The sequence below is a fragment of the Salarias fasciatus genome (assembly GCF_902148845.1).
Source record: "Salarias fasciatus chromosome 7 unlocalized genomic scaffold, fSalaFa1.1 super_scaffold_4, whole genome shotgun sequence".
Classification (NCBI taxonomy): Eukaryota; Metazoa; Chordata; class Actinopteri; order Blenniiformes; family Blenniidae; genus Salarias; species Salarias fasciatus.
This window is the reverse complement of record NW_021941229.1, coordinates 24,537,789-24,561,658: the sequence shown is the minus strand read 5'-3', so window position 1 is coordinate 24,561,658 and position 23,870 is coordinate 24,537,789. Positions and strand designations below refer to the sequence as shown.

General features: G+C 44.4%; 2 protein-coding genes across 3 annotated transcripts; both read right to left on the bottom strand.

Annotated features, from left to right (window-relative positions):
* Positions 1 to 1,047: 1,047 nt before the first annotated feature.
* On the bottom strand, positions 1,048 to 12,792 carry LOC115383100 (metal transporter CNNM4). Of its 2 annotated transcripts, XM_030085150.1 has the most exons (8): positions 11,232 to 12,792; positions 6,721 to 6,864; positions 6,064 to 6,198; positions 5,684 to 5,853; positions 4,956 to 5,052; positions 3,961 to 4,050; positions 2,005 to 2,180; positions 1,048 to 1,786 (listed from the first exon to the last, which is right to left on the bottom strand). In XM_030085150.1, exons 1-8 carry the CDS (start codon positions 12,790 to 12,792, stop codon positions 1,256 to 1,258), a joined length of 2,904 nt encoding a protein of 967 aa, XP_029941010.1. In that variant the 3' UTR covers positions 1,048 to 1,255. The 2 variants fall into 2 exon arrangements, with proteins under 2 accessions (XP_029941010.1, XP_029941011.1); XM_030085151.1 differs by lacking the exon at positions 3,961 to 4,050 and having other exon boundaries at positions 1,050 to 1,786; positions 11,232 to 12,586.
* A 1,957-nt stretch (positions 12,793 to 14,749) lies between these two features.
* sec14l7 (SEC14-like lipid binding 7) lies at positions 14,750 to 21,553 on the bottom strand. The gene is made up of 11 exons (XM_030085152.1): positions 21,454 to 21,553; positions 20,595 to 20,670; positions 18,647 to 18,690; positions 17,449 to 17,511; positions 17,184 to 17,372; positions 16,784 to 17,039; positions 16,591 to 16,674; positions 16,323 to 16,429; positions 15,975 to 16,114; positions 15,715 to 15,884; positions 14,750 to 15,535 (listed from the first exon to the last, which is right to left on the bottom strand). Exons 1-11 carry the CDS (start codon positions 21,505 to 21,507, stop codon positions 15,405 to 15,407), a joined length of 1,314 nt encoding a protein of 437 aa, XP_029941012.1. The 5' UTR covers positions 21,508 to 21,553; the 3' UTR covers positions 14,750 to 15,404.
* Between the last annotated feature and the right edge of the window lie 2,317 nt (positions 21,554 to 23,870).

Sequence of the window (23,870 nt, the reverse complement as noted above, 5' to 3'; positions counted from 1 at the left end):
TCTAAAACTTTGGAAACCACAGAAAAAAAAACATTAAACTTGATTAGAATTCGACTGACTTTGGTCTCTGAGCTGATAGTAAAAGTGAAAAATCAATGGAGGTAAAAAGAATTCCGTTCGGTTAGGTAAGTCTACAAAAAACACTTTCAATTCTGACTTTCATCTACAAATTAAAAAAAGACAGTGGGAGTAAATGGAATTTGTGTTTGTGTCCTGAATACTTGGAAATATTAAAAAATATATATATTGAAAACTTTTTCAAACAGATAAATACTTTTTAAATAATGAATAAATAAATTTAAAATATGAATACAATAAAGTGGCTAAATTAATTAAAATAAATTAAATAGAAATTAAATACATTTAATACAGTAACTGTATTTAAATAAAATTAAATAAATGAAGTCAAAGGATTTATATTTGTGTCTTGAAAAATGCTTCTAAACATATATATTAAAAAAACAAAGAAACTTTAATTTGTAAATAAATTCAATTTTATATTCACTGTAGAATTTAGTTTTTAAGGGTTTTTTTTAAAAATAATGATTATTGAACTGGGAATACTCCTAAAAGGAGGATTTTTGTACAAATTAAACCATATTAACTAATGTAAAAGGGCCATATTATGCATTTTTCACTTTGTGAAGCGTTTCTAATAGTAGCATGTGCTGCCGTAGCCTCACTATGAGGTTCAAATTTGAAAACTGTCCGTTTCCTCCCTACCTTGCTGCACTTCATTTTGTGAAAAAGCCTACTGACACCGTCGAGTTTGAGTTTGGTCCGCTTATCCTGAAATAAGCGGACTGAACTCCTCCCCCTGACTGTGCCCCACCCTGTGTGTGTGTGTGTGTGTGTGTGTGTGAGAGAGTGGGCGTGGCCAGACGCGTTCAAGTGCATACCGGAAAGCAGGCTCAGAAACAGCCTGTTCTGAGGACGACTCGTCAGAGCCACTTTTTAGACCGCTGAAACTCCAAACAAGGGATGAATATGGGGCGAAAAAATTTAAATCCTATGTTTTCGGGCTTCTGAGTCCTATATGACGTGACTGAAAAACAGCATCATATGGGACCTTTAAGAGAAATTAATGAATTCTCCTTTATCTCCACTGCACTGAGGACATGTGAAGGTCGTTCGAACCCAGGTCCCTCTCTCACTCTGCTGGGGTCTCTGTGTGGGGGGGGGTGGGGGTGTCATGCAGGCAGGGTTTGGGTGGTCTGTGACCTGTGCTGACCCTCACACTGACAGGAACAGGAAGTTAGATGGTGCTCTCGGTGTGGGCGTGGCTGATGGTGTGTACGTGGGGGAGGGGGTGCGGGTGGGGGAGGGGGTGGCTGGGCCGGCGGGGGCCCACACAGTTCTGCTGCTCGCCGAGCAGCGAGGCGGACTCTCCGGGCCCGTTCTCGGGGCCCCCGGCAGGCTGCTGGGACTTGGAGGAGCCCAGGGGCGGGTGGGGGTTGGCGGCGCCGGCGGTGGGCGGGGCCTGGGAGAGCGCCATGTGGTTGCTGGGAGGAGCGGGAGGCGCGGCCTGCGGGAGCGACTGGCTGGGGCGGCGGGCCGAGGAGCCCGGCGGCGGGGCGGCGCGGCCGCTCGGCGGCGTCGGCTGGGCACCGGAGGGCGGGCGTTTCACAGGGGGCGTGGCCAGCGGCAGCGGGACGCGCGTCCCCGGCGGCGTCACCGGCGGCAGGGAGATGGACATGTCCAGGCGGGGGTGGCTGCCCTCGGGGGACTGCGGCGTGCTGTCCAGCCGCGACGCCAGCAGACCGTTCTGGTACTGAGCACGAGTGATCTGAGGAGGGAGAGACCACCGGAGACCTCTGACCTCTGACAGGGTTCCACCAGAAACACTGAGGCACAGAGCTCATGTCCCACATGTGATGGGGACACTTTCAATAACAAATCAATGGAAGTTAATGGTAATAACGATTAATATCAATTTATTAGTGAAAAATGTTCAATGTTACTTACATCACAGTAACTCCACTTTAAAGAACGAGCTGACGTTACCTTGACGAACTGCAGGTCGGACAGCGCCCGGACGCAGAAGTCAGGGATGTACTGGAACGGCGTTCCCGGGATCTGCGTGTTGCTCCCGCCCACCGAGCCGCTTTCCGGGCCGCGCTCGGTGCAGCTGAGCGACGCCGAGCGGTTCAGGTTCCCGCCGTGAGACGGAGAGCGGAACTCTGGGGGACGAGACAGAGCGGGGGGGGGGACGACAGCGAGACAATGAGCCGGAGCGATCACAGGAGACGCTTCACCACGGCGGAGAAACAAAGATGGAGGAAGCACCAGGCGAGTCGAGAAGAGTGCAGAAAACACGCGCCGCGGCGGCGGGTTCGGCATCTTCTGATTGGCTGCTTCCAGTGATGACATGTGGGGGGGGCGTGGCCTGTTTGAGGAGGTGTGGTCAGCTTTTAGGGGCATGATCTGTTTGAGGGGGCGTGGTCTGTTTCAGGGGGAGGAGGTTAAGTGTATTCAGTGATGTCATGTGAAGGGGGCGTGGCCTGATTGACAGGGACTATCTTAAGCGGAAACAGCCAGTCTGAAGATTCACAGCTGGGCCACCAGGGGGAGCTCATTGAACTATTATCAAACGTGAGTTTATCGTGGTCGTTTGAGCTTAAATTCAAACCTCCGAGTACATTTCATCAAATATATCAAAAGTCAACCTTTTAGGCATTTTTGCTAAAATAGATTTAAGAAAAAAAAAAGTAAGCCATTTTCAATTATTTTGTGGAATTATTTAAAATGATTTATTCTCACTTTATTATTTGTAATAATTTCTTTCATTTATTTTAATGTATAAAATAATCATTTAATAATAATAATCATAATCCTTTTCTGACAGACTCAGGAAATAATCATAATAATAGTAATTTCTGGCAGAACCCTGCAGATCAGAGAGGACTGGATATTTGCTCTTGATTACATCTGTCTGGAGATGGAGTGAGATCGTGATTAATGATGAGCATAACTCTGTGAAAGGTGAAGGCATGAGGAGGCGACAGGCTGTTTCTGTTTCCTGTGTGAAAAGAGAAAACAAACCGGCATTCTGAAGATGAGAAGTGATGATCAGAGGTCAGAGGTCAGAGGTGAAAGAGAGGTGGAAGTGACAGGATAGACAGCAGAGGGTGCTGCTCCCATCCAGCAAGTTTACAGCTTGAACTAATGTTTAAGTTACACAAACATGAACACTGATAAACTATTTTATTTTTCAAATTTATCATTGTATGATACATTCCGTTGTCTATTTATAAAAGGATTTTTGAAGTTTTTCATTATTATTTTTATTTCTTTTGATAAAGTAATTTTCAGAAAATATTTTTTTCTTTTATCTAATTATCTTATAAAGTATATTTTTATTATTTCATTGTTTTATTAAATTTTTAGAAGATCTAATTCATACACATTTTTAATACATTATTTAATCATTCTTTATTACTTAGCAAAACACTGAAAGCTATGTAACTAGCATGCTAGGCTATGACATTCACAATGGAGAACAAGGACATTCGGATGGAGATACGGTGATATAACACTGGAGTCCAGGAGAACCGGGACCAGAAGAACCTGGACTGCAGTTTGTGACACTCTGGAGGAAAATCTTGTCCTTACTGTCCATCCACTGAGCATGTGCAGAAGAACCGTTTACTACTCCCATGGTGTGCATGCGCAGCAGCAGTTTCTGAGAAGCTGCATTTTACCCCGTTTCCAAGGAGACACAGTCTGTCCCAGAAGTTCCACCTCGGGAGCTGTTTTAATAAAGTTTGCACACACAATGGAAGTTTTGCGTTTTCACCTGGAACCGCTGTGTGAACGGCGTCTCAGACTTTTGATCTTTTTGTGAAACTTGCTGGATCAGGAGAGTGAAGATGATGAGGGGAAAAAAAAGGAGGACAGGTGAGTAAATCAGACCCCTCGGAACCCCCCCACCCCTCCCCAGGGCCCCCCCGGTTTGGTTACCTGGGAAACGAGAGAAGAGAGAGAACCTCTTTAGAGAGAGGCGTCGTGGAGGGGGGGACGCCACTGAGGGGGAGAGGGGAGGGGTGACGGCTAGGGGGAGGGATCAGGTCAGGGTGGGGCACAGAGAGAAAGAGTGAGAGAGAGAGAGAGAGAGAGAGAGAGAGAGAGAGAGAGAGAGAGAGAGAGAGAGAGAGAGAGAGAGGTTTATTTGGAGGGGTTGCTTTTTTCTGCTCCAATTCAATCTTAAAATGACCTTCTCCGTCTGTTCTACTCCACATATCTGTAGAAAAACTGCGAACACTTAAAGGACAACGACTGCAGGCTCTTTCTGCTCCTCATATTTCTGGAAAAGCTGTAGATGTCACAACTTTGTTTCCCTCTAAAAATGACAGCTAATAGCAGCTCAGTTTCTGTAAGATTCACATATTTCATCAAATGCGGATTTGCATAAAGTGTCCTAATTTTAGCTAAAGTTGTTCTAATGAAGCTTGGCTTAGCATAATGTGTCCCGAGTAAGTAAAACCATTCAGATTAGTACAGAGAAAATGTGATTTAGCCAAGTTTAGAGAAGTTTTTCAGAACTTAAAGTAGCTTAGCGAAACATAATATTGCTCAATATAGCTTAACAAAATATATCCTAATATAGCTTAATCTATGGAAGCAGACCTAACATAACAACACTACAGACCTAATTTAACATAGCTTAGTTTTACTTACCATAAATCAGCTAAATTTTCTACAATTTAGCTAAAAAATAACTTAGCTTAACTTGTAGCATAGCTTAACTTAACATAGCTAATGCAAGACCTAATGACTTTCGCTTTTCTAAGCTAGGTGCTAAGCTATATAATAAGTTGAGCCATTTTCCATCCTTGTGAATCGTGCTACATCACTTTATGGAAAGTGAAGCTATGAGACTGAGCTAATATCATCCAATCTCTAATATGAGGTTTAACACAGCTAAGCTACGTAGCCTAGCATCCAGAGTTTCTCACCCAGTGACGGTGTGCTCAGAGCCATCACGCCGTAGTACGAAAACGGACCCGTTTCAAACTTCATGTTCTCGTTTCCAGCTTCCACTTCCACCCGACCCTGAAAAACACACACACACACACAGACACACACACACACAAATTCACATATATTTAAATTCTCTTTTTGAGTGACTTATTGATTACCATTAGCTGTTGTAGCTAAGTACTTACTGTTAACTATTGTAACTAACCATGTCAGCCATTGTTTTAGCTAGCTAGTGTTAGTTTGTTTTTCCCCCGTCGTGTTTAAGCCACTGTTTTATCTGAATTTTGGGGTCGGGCAGCTTCAGGTAACAGAAACACTTTGAGGTGATGTAAATAAAACATGAAGCTCCAGCTGATCTGTTTACACACACGCGCACACACACACACACACAGACACACACACACACACTGTGTAAAGGTGAAACAGGAGCGATGCGCTCAGGTTCCACTCTGAGTGTCAGCACTGACATCGTCCACACCTCGGGTGTCAACCAGCTCAGCCAACTTCTATTCCCTCCAACATACAAACATTTTACACTTGTACTGTTAAATTATCCAAAGTTACCCATTTAATGTTTTATTTATTGCAATTTATTGCATTTATAGCTCAGATTTAATGTTAGTTTTGTAGACTCATCAATGACTACAGTTATCTGAAGTTACCAAGTCTGTTAGCATGACGTTTAGTATGAACGTTAACTCACCTGCAGGATGAGCACAAAGTAGTCGACAGACTTCCCTCGCTGGTACAGGAAGTGCTGTGGCGAACGCTTGTCGTTCTCGTTGAATTTGAGCTCCTGGATGACGTCGGGATGCCGGAGGATCCTCAGCAGAACTTTCTCCGTGATGTAGAACGGCCCAAACAGGCTCACCTCTGCAGGGAATCGGGCCACGAGTGGAGCAGCGACATGAGGAAGGCACCAATATCACCAACAGCAGCAACATCAGCACTGCCACTATCCAGAGCTAGCATTAACGAAGGCTGGCTTTGTTGAGGTTAGCGTTGTTGTTTGTCCCGTGATAGCCATGCAGCGATGTAGCTAAGCTAACATAGCATGCAGCATTGCTAGTGGTGTTAGCTGACCTGTAGCCAGGAAGCGGTGGGCAGCGAGCATGAGCTGAGGAGAAATCTTCACTTTACTATCGGCGTCGTGTTTGAAGGCGGAGAAGTCGCGCTTGCTCTTGTTCGGGTCCACTTTCTTCCTGTTTCTGTTGTCAGCTGCAGGGGGAGACAGAGACGGGGCATTCAACAAGAGGCAACACTCAGGAAAGAATAACCGAGAGGGAACATTCCAGAAAATAACAATCGAGAGGACATGTTCCAGAAAAGAACAAACAAGAGGAAACGATCCAGAAAAGAACAGCTGAGAGGGATCGGCAAAGAAAATGAATCAACACAGCAGAACATTTTCATTCAGTCTGAGTTAAACTCCACCGCAGTCTGATGAAGACAAGTTACTCAAGTTCTCTCTTACTCTATTACAATGTTACTTTTCCCTATGTGATACTTTACTTTGTTACTTTATATTTCATCTTTTGTTGCTTTGTGTTGCTTTGCATTGCTTTAATTTGTGACATTATGTTTTGCTACTTTAACTTGTTATTGTTATTTTGTTACCATTTCTGTGTTACTGTTCCTGTGTAACTGTTCCCGTGTTACTGTTCCCGTGTGGCTGCAGCTGTAGCAGTAACAGTAATCTCAGTGATGGTATTTCTGTGCGTATGAGCCCCGCCGACTCACTGTAGAGGTCGGACTCGTCCAGGATTTCTGATTTGATGATCTCCTCGATCACGTCTTCCAAAGTGACCAATCCCAGAACCTCGTAGAACGGATCTCCCTCCCCCTCGTTGTTCACCTTCTGCACGATGGCCAGATGGGATTTACCTGGGGGAGGACACACAAACACAAACACGGGTTACCATGACAACGCCACCAGATCCAAAGGGGGTGGGTACCGCCGAAAGCCCAACTTCCCATCCTCTTTTATGTCCTTTTAAGACACACCAGGTCAATTCTCACAGTGATTGACATGGTTTAGAACCAATGAGGACAGGCTTTGGGGGGGGGGGGGGGGGCGTAATCAGATTAGCTCCGCCCCCTGATGCTTCCTGGCTGTGGATTTACAGGAAGGGCAGACTGTCGTCTTAATGCGGCGCAGGCTAGACAAGGAGCTTTAGAGAGGAACAGTCAGGGCGGGGTAAAAATAAACTCCTGAGCGCTCTCTAAACTGCCCCCCCACCTTCACCGGAGCACGGCGAGGTCAGCGGGACGGACGGCACCTGACAGCTACTTTAGTCTCCTCTGTGCCAGCACAAGCGTGCAACGGACACAATCAGACGATTTCAGCATTCACAGTTTTTCTACTGATGCGTGGAGCAGAAAAGAGTTTATTCCAACAGTAACTGGCCCAGTTGCACCTCCGAGACATCGGACATCATTTGCTCTTTTAGCCTCCCTGGAGCTGGAGCTGTGTTAGCAAACACACATTTTAACAACTAAAGAAGATTTAGACATCCACTGCTTTTCTGGAGATATGTGGAGCAGAAGAGAGTTTAGAACAACAGCAACTTGTGGACAACATATAGAAGTCACTATTTTTATTCTCCTGAGAGCTATGTTAGCAAACGCAGAAGCTGACAATAAACAAAGGTTTTCAGGGAGAAGATTTAGCCGATCGCAGCTTTTCCAGAGGTATGACTAGCAGAAAAGCTTGTATGAATTCCACAAACTAACAAGAGAAGATGTTTCCAGGCTGAAAGAAGCACCGACACAAGCTGCAGCATCATTAATTCATGAGCCGATCCATCTGCCGAAAGATGACTCAGCGTTTTTTCACCCACTGGGCATTATGACTCCGAGTGCACCTTCAGGAAAAAGTCTTGGGTGGGTAAAGACTAAATCAATATCCTTCTGTTTATATGTGTCTCAATATTTCCCACGCTGTTCGAGGAATTTGAGGACACTAGAATATGTTTGTGTGGAAACACTTTGGGAATAATGTTAATATTATAAGGAACGCTATAAGAGATTATAGGACTTTTACTTTAGTGTATCGGGGACAGCAGTGAGGCGTGTAGCGTTCTTTCACTGTCCCTTTAACTGTCATGTTCAGGTGTTTTATCCGAGGCGTTCACAGTATTTCAAAAGATGTCAAGAGCCCGTCGAGAGCCGTGTGTGAAGAACGAGGATGGGTTTGAGAGAAAGGCTGGTTTCTGTAGAGCGAGATTGGTTTGCAGAATGAGGCCCGTTTAAGTAGAACGAAGCTGGTTTTAGTAGAAGAAGGTTTGTTTTAGTTGAACGAGGCTGGTTTTAGGTGAATAAGGTTGGCATTAGCGTGAGGGCGGTTTCAGTGATACTGGTTTCTGGAGAGCAAGGCTGTTTTCATAAAAGTCTGGTTCCTGAAAACGAAGGCCAGTTTCTACAGAGCAGAGCTCAGTTTGGAGAGAGAGGCTGGTGTCTGTAGACCGTGGCTGGTTTTAGAGAAAAGCTGTTGTTAGAGCTGGGCTGGTACCAGTAGAATGAGGCTGGTGCAGAGTGAGCTTTGTTTTTTTGACAGAACAAGGCTGCTTTCTTCAGAGAGACTGGTTTTTATAGTCAGGCTGGTTTCTGCAGAGTGAGGCTGGTTTTATAGCGAGGCTGTTTTTGCAGAGCGAGGCTGGTTTTAGAGCAAGACAGTTTTCTGAAGAGTGAGGCTAGTTTTATAGCGAGGCTGGTTTCTGCAGAGCAAGGGTGTTTTCTACAGAGTGAGCCTGGTTTTTAGAGTGAGGTTGTTTTCTACAGAGTGAGGCTGGTTTTTAGAGTGAGGTTGTTTTCTGCAGAGTGAGGCTGTTTTCTGCAGAGTGAGGCTGTTTTCTGCAGCTATAAAAAGCCTGGGCTGCAGGTGATGCTCATTCACACTGACAGGTGAAGTTTCACTGGACCTTCTGCAGGTTTTAAGGACGCTCGCTGAGCCTCATGCACCAGCATCCTCGTGCGCCAGCATGCAGGAGCCACCCGGCAGCGGCTCTCGCATTAGCTGGGCTTCCCAGGTGTGGATGTCAGCGCTCAGATTTCCTGCATTAATCCGGCGCGCCCGAACGTGCGGCGGCTGATTCCTGCGATTAGATCCTGAAATCCTGCACACGAGCGTCGGCCACAACAAAAAGCTGGCAGCAGATTAAAGCCGACACTGAGGGAGCCACTCCACCACATCCAGCACAGAGCGGCTTCACACCACCTATCAGAGGCTCAGAACACTCAATCTGCACTTCTGAAAGCATCTCCTCCCATCTGTACATCTATTGAAGATAGTGCCTCGGTGTTGGTAGAAACTGAACTTATTAAGGATCTGGATGGGATATAATGACAGAAAACCACATTACCACCATTAAGATGTTGAAATCTGTAGATAGTTTGTATTTTATTGCTTAAAAAAAGTTGTGTTTTTAATCACATTTGAGCCTCTTAAAATGAAACACAGTATTAATATTGTATTAATTTTCTTTTTTTGTAGAAATTAAACTTAACATTAAAACAATTTTTTGGGGGGGGTTACAACATTTTGATTATAAATACATGGATTTTGAATATAATTTAAGCCTATTCTAGAACAGATCTTTAAATAGTACTTTCAAAAAAAAATAACAAAATGACACTTCTAGACGTCAAAGGTGGGAAACTTGAGTTACTGTGTCAATACAAACGTTCATAATACAAACTTTCTCTGGATCTTAGATGAAGAAATGTTTGTTTTTTCAATCAGACTTGAGCTCCTGGTGAAAAAGATTTGCTTCTTTTTTGTAGAAATTTTCTGAATCGTTTAATCTACATTAACACGCTCACTTTCATTGTGAAGACATGCTTTTAAAATCAGATTACAGTAGATTTTATTCTGTTGGAGTAAAAACTAAAGTTAAAACAGGACATAGAGCGGAAACATCGAAAGGAAAATAGATTTCTGATTTTGTAGAAATTAAATTCAATTTTATCAGAAATAATGATCAACGAAAAAAAAGGAAAAAGAGAATAATTGCAGATTTGAACTTGTTATGTGGAGGAGTTTAATTCAGACAATAAAAGAGCCGTGGATTAAAGTTAGTTTTAGTTCGATGCTGCTAGAAGACGAAAGCAAGTTGAGAAGGTTTAGTGAGGAGGAAACAGACTGGCTCCGCTCTGCTGCTCATCCCACAAATGCAGGATCCTCTCAAATCAATCAAACTACTTTCATGCTTTGGAAGATTCAATAAAGAGAACCTTCATGAACACACGACACACTTTTTCAGCGTAGTTTACTAATTTACTTATAATTGTGCATTTACAGTGTATTTTTATTTATATGATTAAATAAGTGCAGAGTTAATCTTTCATCTGTATATTGATTTACTCATTTGTATGTAACAGCTTGATTACAGAGAAAGATTATATTTTAATGTTTCTTGGAGCTGTAATTAAGAGTTTATCTCTTTCTAAAGGAAGACAATAAAAACAGCATGACTGTTCTACAGCCTTCTATTGGATTCATTCAACTAATGGTTTATTGTTTATTATTTTCTGTGCAGCTAGAAACGCTTTTCCCAGGAGGTAATTGTTTTAAATAAATAATTGATTTCCAATCTGCAATTTACACTCTACACTCAAACAATAGATGGAATCAGCCTACAGATTAAAGAGGAGTCGGATACATGCTTCATACATCCCTACATGTGGATACAGTTCCTCTGAGTTTTACGCGTGAGTCAAGTTGCGCCACCGAAGCGCTAATATAATGTTTTCTAACCACAAAAACAACAGGCGGGAATTTGAAATTCAAGGAGTATAGTTGCATATATGTAAAAGAAAAGTAAACATTAGTCCTGAACTAAAAAAAAAAAAAAGAAAAGCCCTGGATTTCAATCAATTCTCGTGCGCACATGTTAGTTTCGGTCGTTTCTTGCGTTTTTTCCAGCTTTAACCGCGCGTGGTGTCATTACTGTGCACGTGAGACGGAGGATGCAGAGTTATTAAACCCACAGAAACATTTTCCGAGCGACACTTTTGCATCGGGAGGCTGAAACGTGCGTTCCCGGCTCACAGCGCTGCGCGTAAAAGGCGCCGCCGGCTGTCGTGCGTGCGTAAAAGTGGACTGCTATGTTTCCACTGATCGATGCGTTCTGATCGATACTGATGCAGACGGGAGGGAGAGAGGGTGGAGATGGGTGGAGATGGGGGAGGGGGGGGGGGTGTTGGAGACAGGTGCACGCGGAAGAGGTTGTGGCGGGGTAAGTTGGACGCACCTTTCTTGAACTCCTCCAGCATGGCGTCCAGCTTGGTGTCGTGGAAGACGAAGTGCACCGGGTGGTTGTAGAACTTGGTGATGGTCTTCAGGGTGGTGCAGTCGTCCGGGTCCACGAAGGCCAGGTCCTTCACGTACAGGATGTCCACGATGTTGGAGCGCTCGTCGTCGTAGACCGGGATGCGCGTGTAGCCGCTCTCCATGATCTCCGACATGGTGTTGAAGTCCAGCACGGCGTCCGCCTGGATCATGAAGCAGTTGTTGAGGGGCGTCATCACGTCCTCCACGGTCTTGGTGCGCAGCTCCAGCGCGCCCTGGATCATGTTGAGCTCCTCCTTCACCAGGTCGTTGTAGGGCTCCGTCACCTTCAGCATCTCCACCAGCTTCTCCCGGTTGTACACGGTGCCGATCTCCTGGCCCAGCAGGACGTCCAGCAGCTTGCTGACCGGGTAGGACAGCGGGAAGGTGAGCAGCATGAACAGCTTGGTCACCACGATGGTGTTGGCGCCCACGGCCAGCCCGTGGCGCGAGCACAGCGCCTGGGGCACGATCTCCCCGAAGATGACGATGCCGATGGTGGAGGCGACCACGGCGCCCAGCCCGGAGCCGATCAGGTCGTCCAGCAGGATGGTGAGCGTGGTGTTGACCAGCACGTTCCCCAGCAGCAGCGAGCACAGCAGGTAGTTCCCCTTGCTGCGGATGGGCTCGATCTTCCGCGCGTACTTCTTCTCCTTGTCGGTGCCGCAGCTCTGCACGATGCGCAGCTCCATGGGGTCCAGCGCCATCAGCCCCAGGTTGAGCCCGCTGAACATGCCGGACAGCACGAGCAGGCAGGAGATGAGGATGGCCTGCAGCCACACGGGCAGGAAGGACTTCTTCTCCTCCAGCACCAGCAGCCGCCCGTCCGAGTCCCCCAGCAGCACCCAGCGCCCGCCGCCCTCCGCGCTCCGCGTGCACACCGCGTACTCCTTCCGCGGCTCGCTCTTGCGCAGCGGCTTGACGCGCAGGCTGAGCAGCCCCGACGTGCCGCGGCTGCTCACGTTCATGAACGTGCCCACCACGATGTCCTTGGTGAAGTCGGTACAAGTCCTCCCGTCCGGCGCGTCCGTCATGCCGCCGCTGCCGCCCCTGGAAGCCGCCGCAGCCTCCTCATCCTCCTCCTCCTCCTCCTCCTCTCCCTCCGTCACCTCCGAGAAGCGGATCTGCGTCCAGGCGCCCGCGTGCAGCCGCAGCCCGTAGAAGCGGAGCTGCACGGTGCTCTCCTCGGTCACCTGGATGACTCCGTCGTCATTGGTGCTGGCCGGCTTGTCGCTGCGCTCCAGCCGCATGCCGAGCACCTGACTCCCGGCGCCGCCTCTGCCGCCACCGCCGCCGCCTCCGCCTCCGCCGGACCCCGCCGCTGCCGCAGCGGCCGCCGCCGCCGCCGCCGCCCCGGCCGTCTCCGAGCGGCCGCCGACGGCGCTCCACAGGCAGATGATGACGGTGAGAGCGTAACCCTGCTGCCCGCTCCATTCTGTCGCCATGTTTGTTTCTCTGCTCGGCGACCTGGGAGCTGACGTCATTTACTCATGTCCGAGCGGCCCCGCCCCCCCGGCCGCCGCACAAACACACCCCCGGTAACCCCGCCCACCGCGCAGCGACAGGTAGGGCTAATAAACGAACACACCGCACCTCTGACGTCACCACACAAACAACTGATTATTCATTAATAATTAAGGAAAAACATCTGGAAATGAAGCTAAAGCACGATGGAATGTATTGATTCAGGACAGAAAAATACAGAAAAAGCCCGAATGATGAAATCACATTCATTCAACTTTTCTTGTAAAATGCCTAAAAAAATAAAACAAATAAAAAAAAGAAATTGAACAAATTAAAGAAAAATTTATAAAGATCAGTAAAAAAAAAAATTCACAAGTACTTAAAATATTTAAAATATAACTACAAGTAAATAAAATCTTTAGAATCATTAGAATTTACCTCCGATCAAAACTGAACTGCATGAATGTTAATATAAAAATTAAATATAAAAATACTAAAAACATGAAACAGATCTAAATGATATTAAAAAGTGATGAAACACTTTCTGACGATGAAGTTTATTTGAGATCATTTTCAGTTATTACTGTCAATAAAAATAGATATGTTATTTAGGATCACATTGTATAAATTGTTATTTATGATTGATTAAAAACAGATTCATTGTTTTGTTTGAGAAAACAAAAAGGTCACACAAAGGTCACGATGAGCTCTTTTGATCAGGACATATTAGAACATTAAATATTTCATAATTGTAATAAAAATCAGGAAAAACATGTTCACGTGTGAATAAATGAATAAATGTGGATGTGGAGAACAGCTTGGCAGAAAAAAATGACTTGAGCATCTTTTTAAGTATCCCTCCTCATCCCTCATCCTCCTTCCTCATCTTCCCTCCATCCTGCTCTTCCTCCTCCCTCCTTCATCCTCATTCCTCCTCCTCCTTCTCTTCCTCCTCCTCCCTCCTTCCCCTTGTTATTCTCTGCTGGGCACTGCGGCACACAGCAGGACGGACTCTGCTGCTGCTCCAGCGGTTTTTCATCCAATTGTGTCCGCAGCCAGCTGCTGTTATGTAAAGGCATCACGGCCCCCTCCACCCCCTCCACCCCTCCGGCCTTCATCCCTCCTCATCCTCACGCTGTCCCGGCCTGCACGCGGCTGGCAGCCGGCCGGTCTGCCGTCAGTCTCAGTGCTTTTTATTTGCAGCATTAATAATGATGAGGTGTGTTGTTGTTGTTGTTGTTGTTGTTGTTGTTGTTGTTGTTGTTGTTGTTGTTGATGATGCACAGTGAGCAGAGCTGCTGGGATGTTTTCTCACTTCACCTCACCTCACTGTGACTCTGCTCTTTGTTATTGGCTCCAACAAACTCTGATCAGCTCTTATGTAACAGCAGCAGGTTCATGACAGCGCCCCCCAGCGGACAACACACACTATACACACTGCAGAATACACAAGAAATACACAACACGTGCTCACGAGTCACACAGTTATGGTAGTTTTTTCATTTCACTTCTTAATTTGAGCCTATTTTAAAATGAAGTTTGTTTTTATTATCCTAATTCAATGTTTGTGATTTATTTTAACTATTATCATGAATTTTAGGACTTTGTGCCTTTTAACTCACAATAAAACATTGAAAAACATTTCTTTTAAATGTGTTCCTCATTTTGTTCAATATTTGTTAAATTATGTGATTTTTTAAAGCTAACTGAACATCAAAATCTCCTGTTTTACTTTTTCCCCTCACCTTAGTGGAAAAAGCTAATTTATGAGGAATAAAAAATAACACAAGGATTTTTTTAGGGGAAATATCTACTTATACACAAAAAAGTGAAGAAGGGAGAAAAACATGAAATCACATGTTTATCTTTATTACAATATTATTGTAGAAAATGAACATTACAGACAATTGTCCATAAATTAAAACAATAATCAGAATTAAACATTATTCTACATATTTGTACATAAGTCAGGCAGAATTTAAATAATCACAGTTTTAAACACAAGAAATATTTTCCTTTGAAACATCTTGTGTTTTCGATACATGTTTTTAAGCCCATTTGGCGCCATTACAGCTCAATTTGAGCTGATAAAGTGCAGTGGCTGATTTACATGTCAGTTTGTGCCTTGAATTCCTGTTTTTTTTATTACATAAAATGTTCCGCTGAGTTGGAAAATGCTCAGAGCTTTGAAGCGTTCGCAGCTTTTCTAGATGTATATGGAGGAGAAAACCAAGGGTCAGCTTAACGCTGCTCCTGAGACGTCTGCTAACAGTCCAGTGTGGAGAGTGTCGGTTCAGCTTCAGCTTGTGTTGAAAATCGGAGAAGGTGAGTTGATGTGCTGATGTTAGCATGCTAACCGGCTAGCCTCAGGCGTTGTAAACTGGTGTCTAGATGGGATTATTTCATTGAACGGACTGCGGTGCCTCACTGGCGCCACCTCATGCACAGAAGTGGTTCTGCATCACTCTGACATGCTGCACTTTCCTGAACTCAAACTGAATTCCTGTCACAATTAACCTGGATTTTATGTGTAATATAATCACACATAATCGCACACAGATCAGTCAGGCGATGTGAGGATTCATCTCGGGTTTTTTTCTTTTCTTCTTTTGAATGTTTTTGTGTTTTGGGGTCACTGCCGCCGACCGTCTCCCCGACTGCGAGCGCTCTGCGAGGCCTCGTCCACCGGGGGAAGAAGCTCCACGTTGTAGCTCACCTTCTTCGACTGCAGGATGCTGTAGCTGTTATCGAAACACAGCACGTCTGTCAGACACACACACACACACACACACACACACACACACACACACACACACACACACACACACACACACACACACACACAAACACAATTATTTTTACTTTTTGTAGCAGTTTTACTAATTATGTGAATCTAGTTGATCTAGCAGTGACCAGGTGGTGGCGCTGTGGCGCAGACTCACACACTCCGGGCTCGGTGCAGGTGAGGCAGTTATCTTCAGGGACCAGGTGAGCGTTGTAGCGCTCGCTCGGAAGAACCTGCTGCATGTCGCTCAGCTTCTGAGCGCCGCCGTCTCCGGTCCGCCGATACACCCCGAAGCCGATGTCTGCCCCGTCACTGCAGAACTGCCATCTGGGAAGGGGGCGGGGCCACACAGGTGAGGAAACGGACACTCTGCACAACGACATGTTTCCGTGTGTGAGTGTGTGTGTGTGTTGGTACCTCAGCAGGCTTCTTGCTGCCGTCACGTCGAACTCCAGCTGGAAGACGGATCCTCGGCTGATGGTCACGCTGCTGTCGTACTGAATCTTCACCGAGTCCCGAACGTAGAACGAACGGGGAACCGTGCCGCCATAGTTTATCTGCAACCACAGCAGGCTGTGAAAAACTGTGGTAAAACTCTGTAAAATGTGGTAAAACTGTGGTAAAACTGGTAACACTGAAAGTAAAATGGTAAAAAGGGTTAAGCTGTTAGTAAATCTGACTAATGGTGAAACTGGTTAAAATGTGATAAAACAGCAGGTAAGCTGTGGGTAAATGAGTCAAGCTGCAGCGGTGCGGGGTTCGAACCATGGTTCTGCAGCGGGGGTCTCCGTCCGGGTCGGTCAGCGTTCCCCCATAAGCCACCGGGAGCTGCTCAGGCTCGATGTGCTCACGCAGAACGTCCTGCCAGTTACCTGCACACGTCAAATAAATGTTAGAAAATATCAACTAAACCATCTGAAATTGGTTTAAAATGAGTAAAAATGGCTACAAAAACACATTAAACGACGCATTAATGGAAAATGAGATATAAAATGTTCAAATTTGAGGGTAAAAACAGAAAACTTGCTCTCACTTCCTAAAACGAGGATCTTGCGTCGTGTTTCGTCACACAGGAAGTGTTTGATGAGGCTGTACGCCATCGGAAATATTTTGGGAGCTGTGAAGAAAAACAGAAAAAAATGGGAAATTAACTGGAAACTAAAACCAAAAAGATTATTCAAATATCGAATAATATGATAATAGTCAAACGTATCTGCAGGATTCACCTTTGATGACAAACACACGTTTCAGCCCTTCAGGGTAGTTATCTTCAAACATGGTGAGGATCTGCAGGAGAACAGACGTAACGTTAACATACAGGTGAGTGCAGGTGTGTGTAGCAGGCAGGTGTGTGACACAGGTGTGTGTAGCGGGCAGGTGTGTGACCTCTCCATAAGTTTCTACTGCTGGTTTCCACATGTGCTTCAGTCCAAGTCCTTCACAGTCATAGATCAGAGTGATGGCCTCGATATTCTTTCCCAGCTGGCAAGAGAAGGAGGAAGAGAAGGAGGAGGAAGAAGAGGAGGAGGTGGAGGTGCAAAGAGAAGGAAAGGATAAGTTAAAAAAAAAACACATAAGTAGGATCAAATGAAGCAGTTTGACTGCGGGAACGAGGAAATGAGGAACCTTCTCCGACTGCCTCTGACACTCCCGCCGCAGCAGCTCCGTGTGGCGGATCTTGGACTTCATGAAGTCCTGCTTGGTGGACGACAGCAGGAGGCCTTTCGGGTCCAGAGGACCAATCACATCGTACCAGACGGGGCTGCCCTCGCGGTCGTAACCGCACATCCCTCCGGACACGTACTTCTCGATCACCTGAGGAAGAGGAAGAGGGGGAGTGACGAAGGCCAGACACACCGCTGAGCCCGACGCCCGGAGCACGCCGTCTCACCTCCGGAGGCTTCCAGTCCGATACGAGGGTGTCCACCTTCATCTGCCGCCTGAACTCTGCGTGCTGCGGAGAACCGAAGAGGAGCGCCATCATTTGAAAGTTCAACTGGAGCTAATCTATCAAACACGAATGATATGAGCTCAGCTGGAATCGAACACGGACAATTATGGCCCACCTGTTCATGCTAGCTAGGTTAGCATGCCATCAGCTAGTCAATGTTACGTTGTATTGATCATAAATATGTGGCCACACGGTTGATCTTTGGTGAGAAGCTGCGACAATGGAACCGTTTGAGTATTGACGGTATGTACGGCACTGAGCTGTTGCCATGGCGATGGTAATAGAAACCAGGTTAACGTCACGGCTCAGGTTCAGCAGGTCATTGACGACGACCGCTGGTCATTGTTCTGGAGCTTTGTCGTCATGGTAACAGCAGATGCAGTGCAACAGCAGCTAATGGTTTCAGTCACACCACGCCCCGGTTGCCATGGCGCCAGTGTATACTACGCCTCCCCTGTCCAACAGTGTGCACTCAGATTTGTATGTTTCAGTGTTCTGGGAGCTCAGGAGGAAAAAGTGAAATCCTGGTTAAGCACAAGGTCAAAAGTCTTCAAACAAGATGGCCGCCCCCATTAAAGCTGATCCTGTTAGCGGTCTCCGATTAGAAACACAAAGTTTTTATCGTCCTTCGTTCATAAAAACACACGGGTGTCACATCGAAAACGCGACACCATTTTTATGTCTCTACTGACGGTTTTCATTTTAAGGGGGTTCGACTTTAAAAAGTTACATTCCAGGAATCTGAACGTAAAGTTAGCACACTTGGCTAACAAAAGCCAGACGGACTGGCAGAGCACCGGCCATCAAAGTGCTCAAAAATAAATGCAATCAAAACGAGAAAACGCTGTTTATGCTCTCTGGAGCTTCAACTCTGTGCCGTCAGTCTGAAAACAACTCCGATCGACAAGGATTAAATATTAACTGTTATCTGGCTGCTGACTACGAACTGGCAGCGTAGCAGTTTTATAGTTTTCACTCTGGCAGCACATTTCCGGCTGAGACAGAATATGTCCGAATAGTTTTATAAAAATCAAACTGCAGGCAGTTAGTTTCAGTGTTCGAGCGGGGAGCTGAATGTGCTTCCTTCTTTGACCGCCAGGGGTCAGAGGTCAAGGTGTGTTCACTGAACAGATCTCACCTTTCTGATCATGGCCTCGGCTTTCTCCACATTGAAGTTCCGAGCTGGGAAAAAAAAGAAGATGCATATTTTTATATTTGAGTGAACTTCTCAGATTCAAATGATGCCAAAACTACGTTTAAAGAATAAAAAAAAAAAAAAAAGAAATGGTTAATTTAAAAGAAATGACATCTGTTTAATTCTTAATTCTTCACTGAGCTGTTGCTGGCTGAAGAAATGTTGAATTTGGTTTAAAGTTCCTTTCAAATCGATTGACAGATGTTTTGAACGAGAAGTCGTCCGGTAAAAGTTCAAACCCGCATCGATCAGAAGTTCCCTGAATGCTGGACCAGTCCACAGCTGGAACTCTGCCCCACCTGGAAAACCCTCCGACCTGAACCCGCCGCATCAGTTCCACCAGATTCTGAGTCCCTGCAGGGAACCGCCGTCAAGATTCAACGCTTCTCTTCACATTTAAAGCAGAGAGAGGAACTTTCACAGGCTCTTATTTTAAAACTTCATTTTTCTGGACTAAATGTGTTTAATATCCCTTAAAATACTTTTATCTTTTGCAGTAAATCCCTTCTTTAACTTATTTTATAGACATGTTTGAAGTAAAAAATACTATTTGGTTTTCCTTCAAAGACTTTGTTGTGTGTTGTGTGTGTGTGTGTGTGTGTGTGTGTGTGTGTGTGTGTGTGTGTGTGGAATGTGAAGCATCCAGAGCGTCAGCGCGGTTCCCCCAGGACAGACTGACTCATTGTACTCAAGTAAAAGTACACATGAAGTAACTGGAACGACGACCTCTGAACTTCAGGAGGCCTGTCACTCTTACACACTTCCTGTGAAGAACTGTTGACTTTTGAATCCGACCTGATTTCACATGTTAATATTTGTTCTCTGTTGAAACTCTTGAAAAAACTTTAAAAAAAAAAATAAAAGAAAATGAAGCCTGCCAGACTCCTGCCTTCATTTAGGGAATAGCTGTTAAAAAAGCAGCATTATTCTTTCAAAATTGTTATAATCAGGTACGAAGATATAGGCTTTCTAAAAACACTTTAAATAATAAAAAAAAAATACTTTTAAAAAAGATGAAAACTGATAAATGAAAAGTTTTTAAATTACTTTCATGTTTCTTTAATAAAATCAAAGTGAAATAAATGAGATTAAATTAATTAAGGTCCCTGGAAAGCAATGTGTGCGTATGATTAATTACATTTAACGACTAATTTAATGATTAATATTAATCATAATGTCGTAATTTATATTTAAAGGCAAAAATAATTAAAAATACAAATACATGGCTGTGAAAACAATGTGCTTGTGATTCTAAAACAAACTGGAAAAACAGCAGGATCCTCAAAGTAAAACAAATAAATAAATAAATAAACTCAAGCTTTAAAATACAAAAAATTTAAATCTAAACACAAAACTGTGTTTTTGCTCCCAACTTTTCATGAGTTTAAGTCAGGATGTGGAGGTCCTGGACCTGGACCTGTTTTAGTGTCCAGCCTGACGAACACCCGATCAATGACCCTGATCAGCAGGCGGATCGGCTCCACCGGAGGAGGAAACGCTCCGCAGCACAGATTCAGATCGACTGATGAACATCTGACAGAAATTGGCCTTTTGTGTCGATGGAAAAACTCTTAGATCTTTGAATTTGCGAAAAACCAGAACGCATCGTTCAGATTTTTCACTGATTGTTGATCTAAAATGACCAACTCCTTGATTAAAAACAGTGTTTTCTTCTCTTGTTTGTGTGTGAAATGAGAATGGAACGTTTCAGAGACAGTGTGTGTGGCGTTCAGGAGCCGTGCTGCGTTCAGGGTCCAGGAATGAGCAGGCTGATCTGAATGAGCTTGGAGGCTCTGACAGGGCTGTGTTTTTCCCCTCTTTGGGCCGTTGGTCCGCCTCAGACCTGTTTGTCGGGACCCTGGGGGGGGCGGCCCCGGCCGGGCGGCCTCACCTCGGAGCCAGCGCAGGAGGTAGTGGTCGTGCTGAGCCGGCAGGTCGGGGACCAGGTCCTGGATCCGCCCCCGAAACTGGAAACAAGCGGATCTTATCAATATCACGGTATGATTAACTGAAGGGGGCCTCACACACACACACACACACACACACACACACATCTGAGAGGGAACACGGGATAATCCAGTCCAGAACCAGTCAGAAACCAGTTTAAAACCCAGTTTAAAGAGAGCAAAACAACTGCTCACAGTTCCCATGTCGGTGGAAAAGAAACAAAAAGAGAAATCTTCCATGCAAAACGTGATAAACTTGTCAGGAACTGTTTAAAAAAACGTCCAAACCGTAACATCAGTGAAGGATCCCATCAACAGTCAGAACCCAGCAGAAAACAGGTTTAAACACAGTTGAAAAACTCAGTCAGGAAACAGAGCAGAACAAGGAAAAAAATTGATCAAAGTGAGTGAACCCCTTCATGAACCACTGAAAACCTCCAGTAACCAGTGAATCTCTTCATTAACCAGTGTGAACAACGTTTAGAGATGAAAATCAGCTCAAACAGCTGCTGGAAACAAGAACAGAAACCAGTCTGGAACTCACACACACGTACAATCTACTGACATTAATGACATGAATTGGAGTTTTCGGGTTAAACTGAGGGAGTTTTGATTTAATAATGAATATTTGTCTCTATAAAAACAGGAGTTTGTTAAATCTGAGTTTCTCTGAGGGTCATGAAGCAAATCTGAAGGAAACTTCAGGCTGAAGGACTTCTGCTACTGATCTGATGTGACCTGAGGATGAGGACGGTGATGAAGATGAGGATGAAGATGGTGTGTGTGTGTGTGTGTGTGTGTTACCTGGGTTAAGGCGTCAGCCTGCCGGGGGCTCAGATCTCCCACCCGTCCGCTCATGTCTGCAAACTGTGAGTGAAGAGGAAAACAAGAGAGGCAGGAGGGGGAAGACACACTGATCCCACCCCACACACGCACACACACACACACACACACACACACACACACACACACACACACACAGGTTAAACCTGAAACTCTGAGCATGACAAAGTGCTGCGTTCACAGTCAGTAGGACGTTAGAACGTCTCCATGTTTCAGTCAAAAAAAGTTACTTGTTCAGTATTTAAGTCAAAATTTCCTTCTTTTTTACTTAGTTTTTAGATGAACAAAGTCCTTTCAGTCACTTTCAGTCCAAAACTTCTTTTTTCTTTTATCATTTCGAAACAAATGGAAAAACGAAGTTTGCCACTTCTGCACTTTAAAGGTGCTGTAGGCAGGATTTTGCTAGTCAGTGCTATTTTTTCTGTGTTTTCTTTGGATTAAATGTTAGAGTATCCATTGATAATCCTTTAGGAGTGTAGCATAATTGCACTACCGCGAGGGCGCAGCGTTTCCATCTGTCTCTGTTCTGAGCTGAAAAGGAATCTCGACAGCTCCAGGTATCTTTGACCAATCAGAAGAGCCCCTGAGGCAGTAACCATGATTGGTCGAGGGGCGTTCGTCACACGTTCTTGTGGGAGGGGCTTAACTTGCGTGAGGGCGTGATGTCAGAGAAAACAGGACAGGATTGGCTGTGCTGGGTTTCAAATCGCCATCTTGCTAAGGTAACCCTAAGCAAGATGGCGGAGATGCGGAATCCTGCCTACAGCACCTTTAACTTTAAGAAAACTGATATTTGTAACTGATATTTGATTATCAATAAAGCTCATGATTATCAAAGTTCTGTTTTTCAGAAACTGTTTCTAATTGATGGAATGTTGTGTGGAAAAATCAACATAGAATCCCAAAGGTTACATTTAGGTTTGACAAAATATTTCTGCAAAGGAAAAATTCTATTTTTATATATATATATATTGCATTCAATTCTCAAATAAGAAATATTTTGTGAAGTTTTTTGTGTGGAATACTTTTTCAATTCGATAAAAACATTAAACTTTTTTGAATTTCTTGCATGAAACATTAAAATTTGTCATTTTATTAAATGTATAAAGCTTCTTTCACGAAGAAAGTATTGATTTTCTAAACATTTATGAATAATTAACATTGTTTCATGTCAGATTTGATACAAATTAAACCAAGATTAGAAATTTGTGTCCTTCAGTTTTTCACTTTTTTATGGATTTCGATACAATATACAAAAACTGGACCACTCAATACCAATAAATGATTCAAGGAAACATTATATTAAGTGAGAGGAGCAGGAGGAGGAAGCAGACGACGGACAACATTTGTCACAAAAGTAATTTTTTATTCTTTTAAATACAGGCGCGGTTCAGAAATGAGCCCAAAATAAAGCCGCTGTCATGAATAAATAGAAGATTTACGGTAAATGACACCAAAAACCTCAAACTTCGTCTGAGGGGGAAAAAAAAAATCCTTCAGAAGACAGCCAGAAAGAAAAGTTAAAATATTCAGGATAATAATTTACCTCCTTAAAATATAAAGAGTGAAATATCTCTGGTTTCAAACTGAAAAGTGTTGGTAAAGTTCCAGTTTGAGGTTTTTAGCGCAGCAGCAGGTGCAAGTTAGTGTAGAATCTGGAGAGGCTGAGGAATCCAACGATTTTTGAGGGTCTTTGAATGCACCACAGGTGAAAAACGGACTTTTTTGGGGGGATATTTTCTCTTTAAAGGTTTTATGGTTTAAAAGGGAAAATCGTGGCAGGTTTCAGTTGTAAAATCATTCAGTTTCGTCCTCAGATGAAGCGAATAGTCACAACATTTGTCATCGTGCGCACAGAGCCAGTCGATCCGTAGAAACATGACAGGCTGCAGGTGGAGATGTTGATAAAGCGAAATCAGACGATCAGAACCGCGACAGAGAAAACAGAAATCCGCCTGACGACACGAAATCAATGAAGCCTATCAAAAATATTCACTCTCATCCTCTTTTTTTCTTTTAAACACTTTTTTATCAATGATTCCAAAAATAACTCTGCAATATTTCAACAAAAATAAAAATAAAGGAAAAGCTTGGCAGATCTCTTTAACAGGAACTGTTTTCTTTTTGGGGGCAGCAGGAGGGAACCACCTGAACTTTGACCTCTGCTAAAGTCAATTTGAGCTCCGATAAGGAGGTTTGGACATTTAGAGCAGCGTTCAGCGAGTTCACGGCGAGAAAGCTCCGGATTCAGCGTTGATGCTCGATGGCGGGTGAAAGAGCAGAAATTCTTACTATTAATTTTAATTATTTAACTTTTTCCTCTGTAGCTTTTGCTGCAATTTGTTATCTATATATTTTTTTCTTCCCAGCATGCTTAG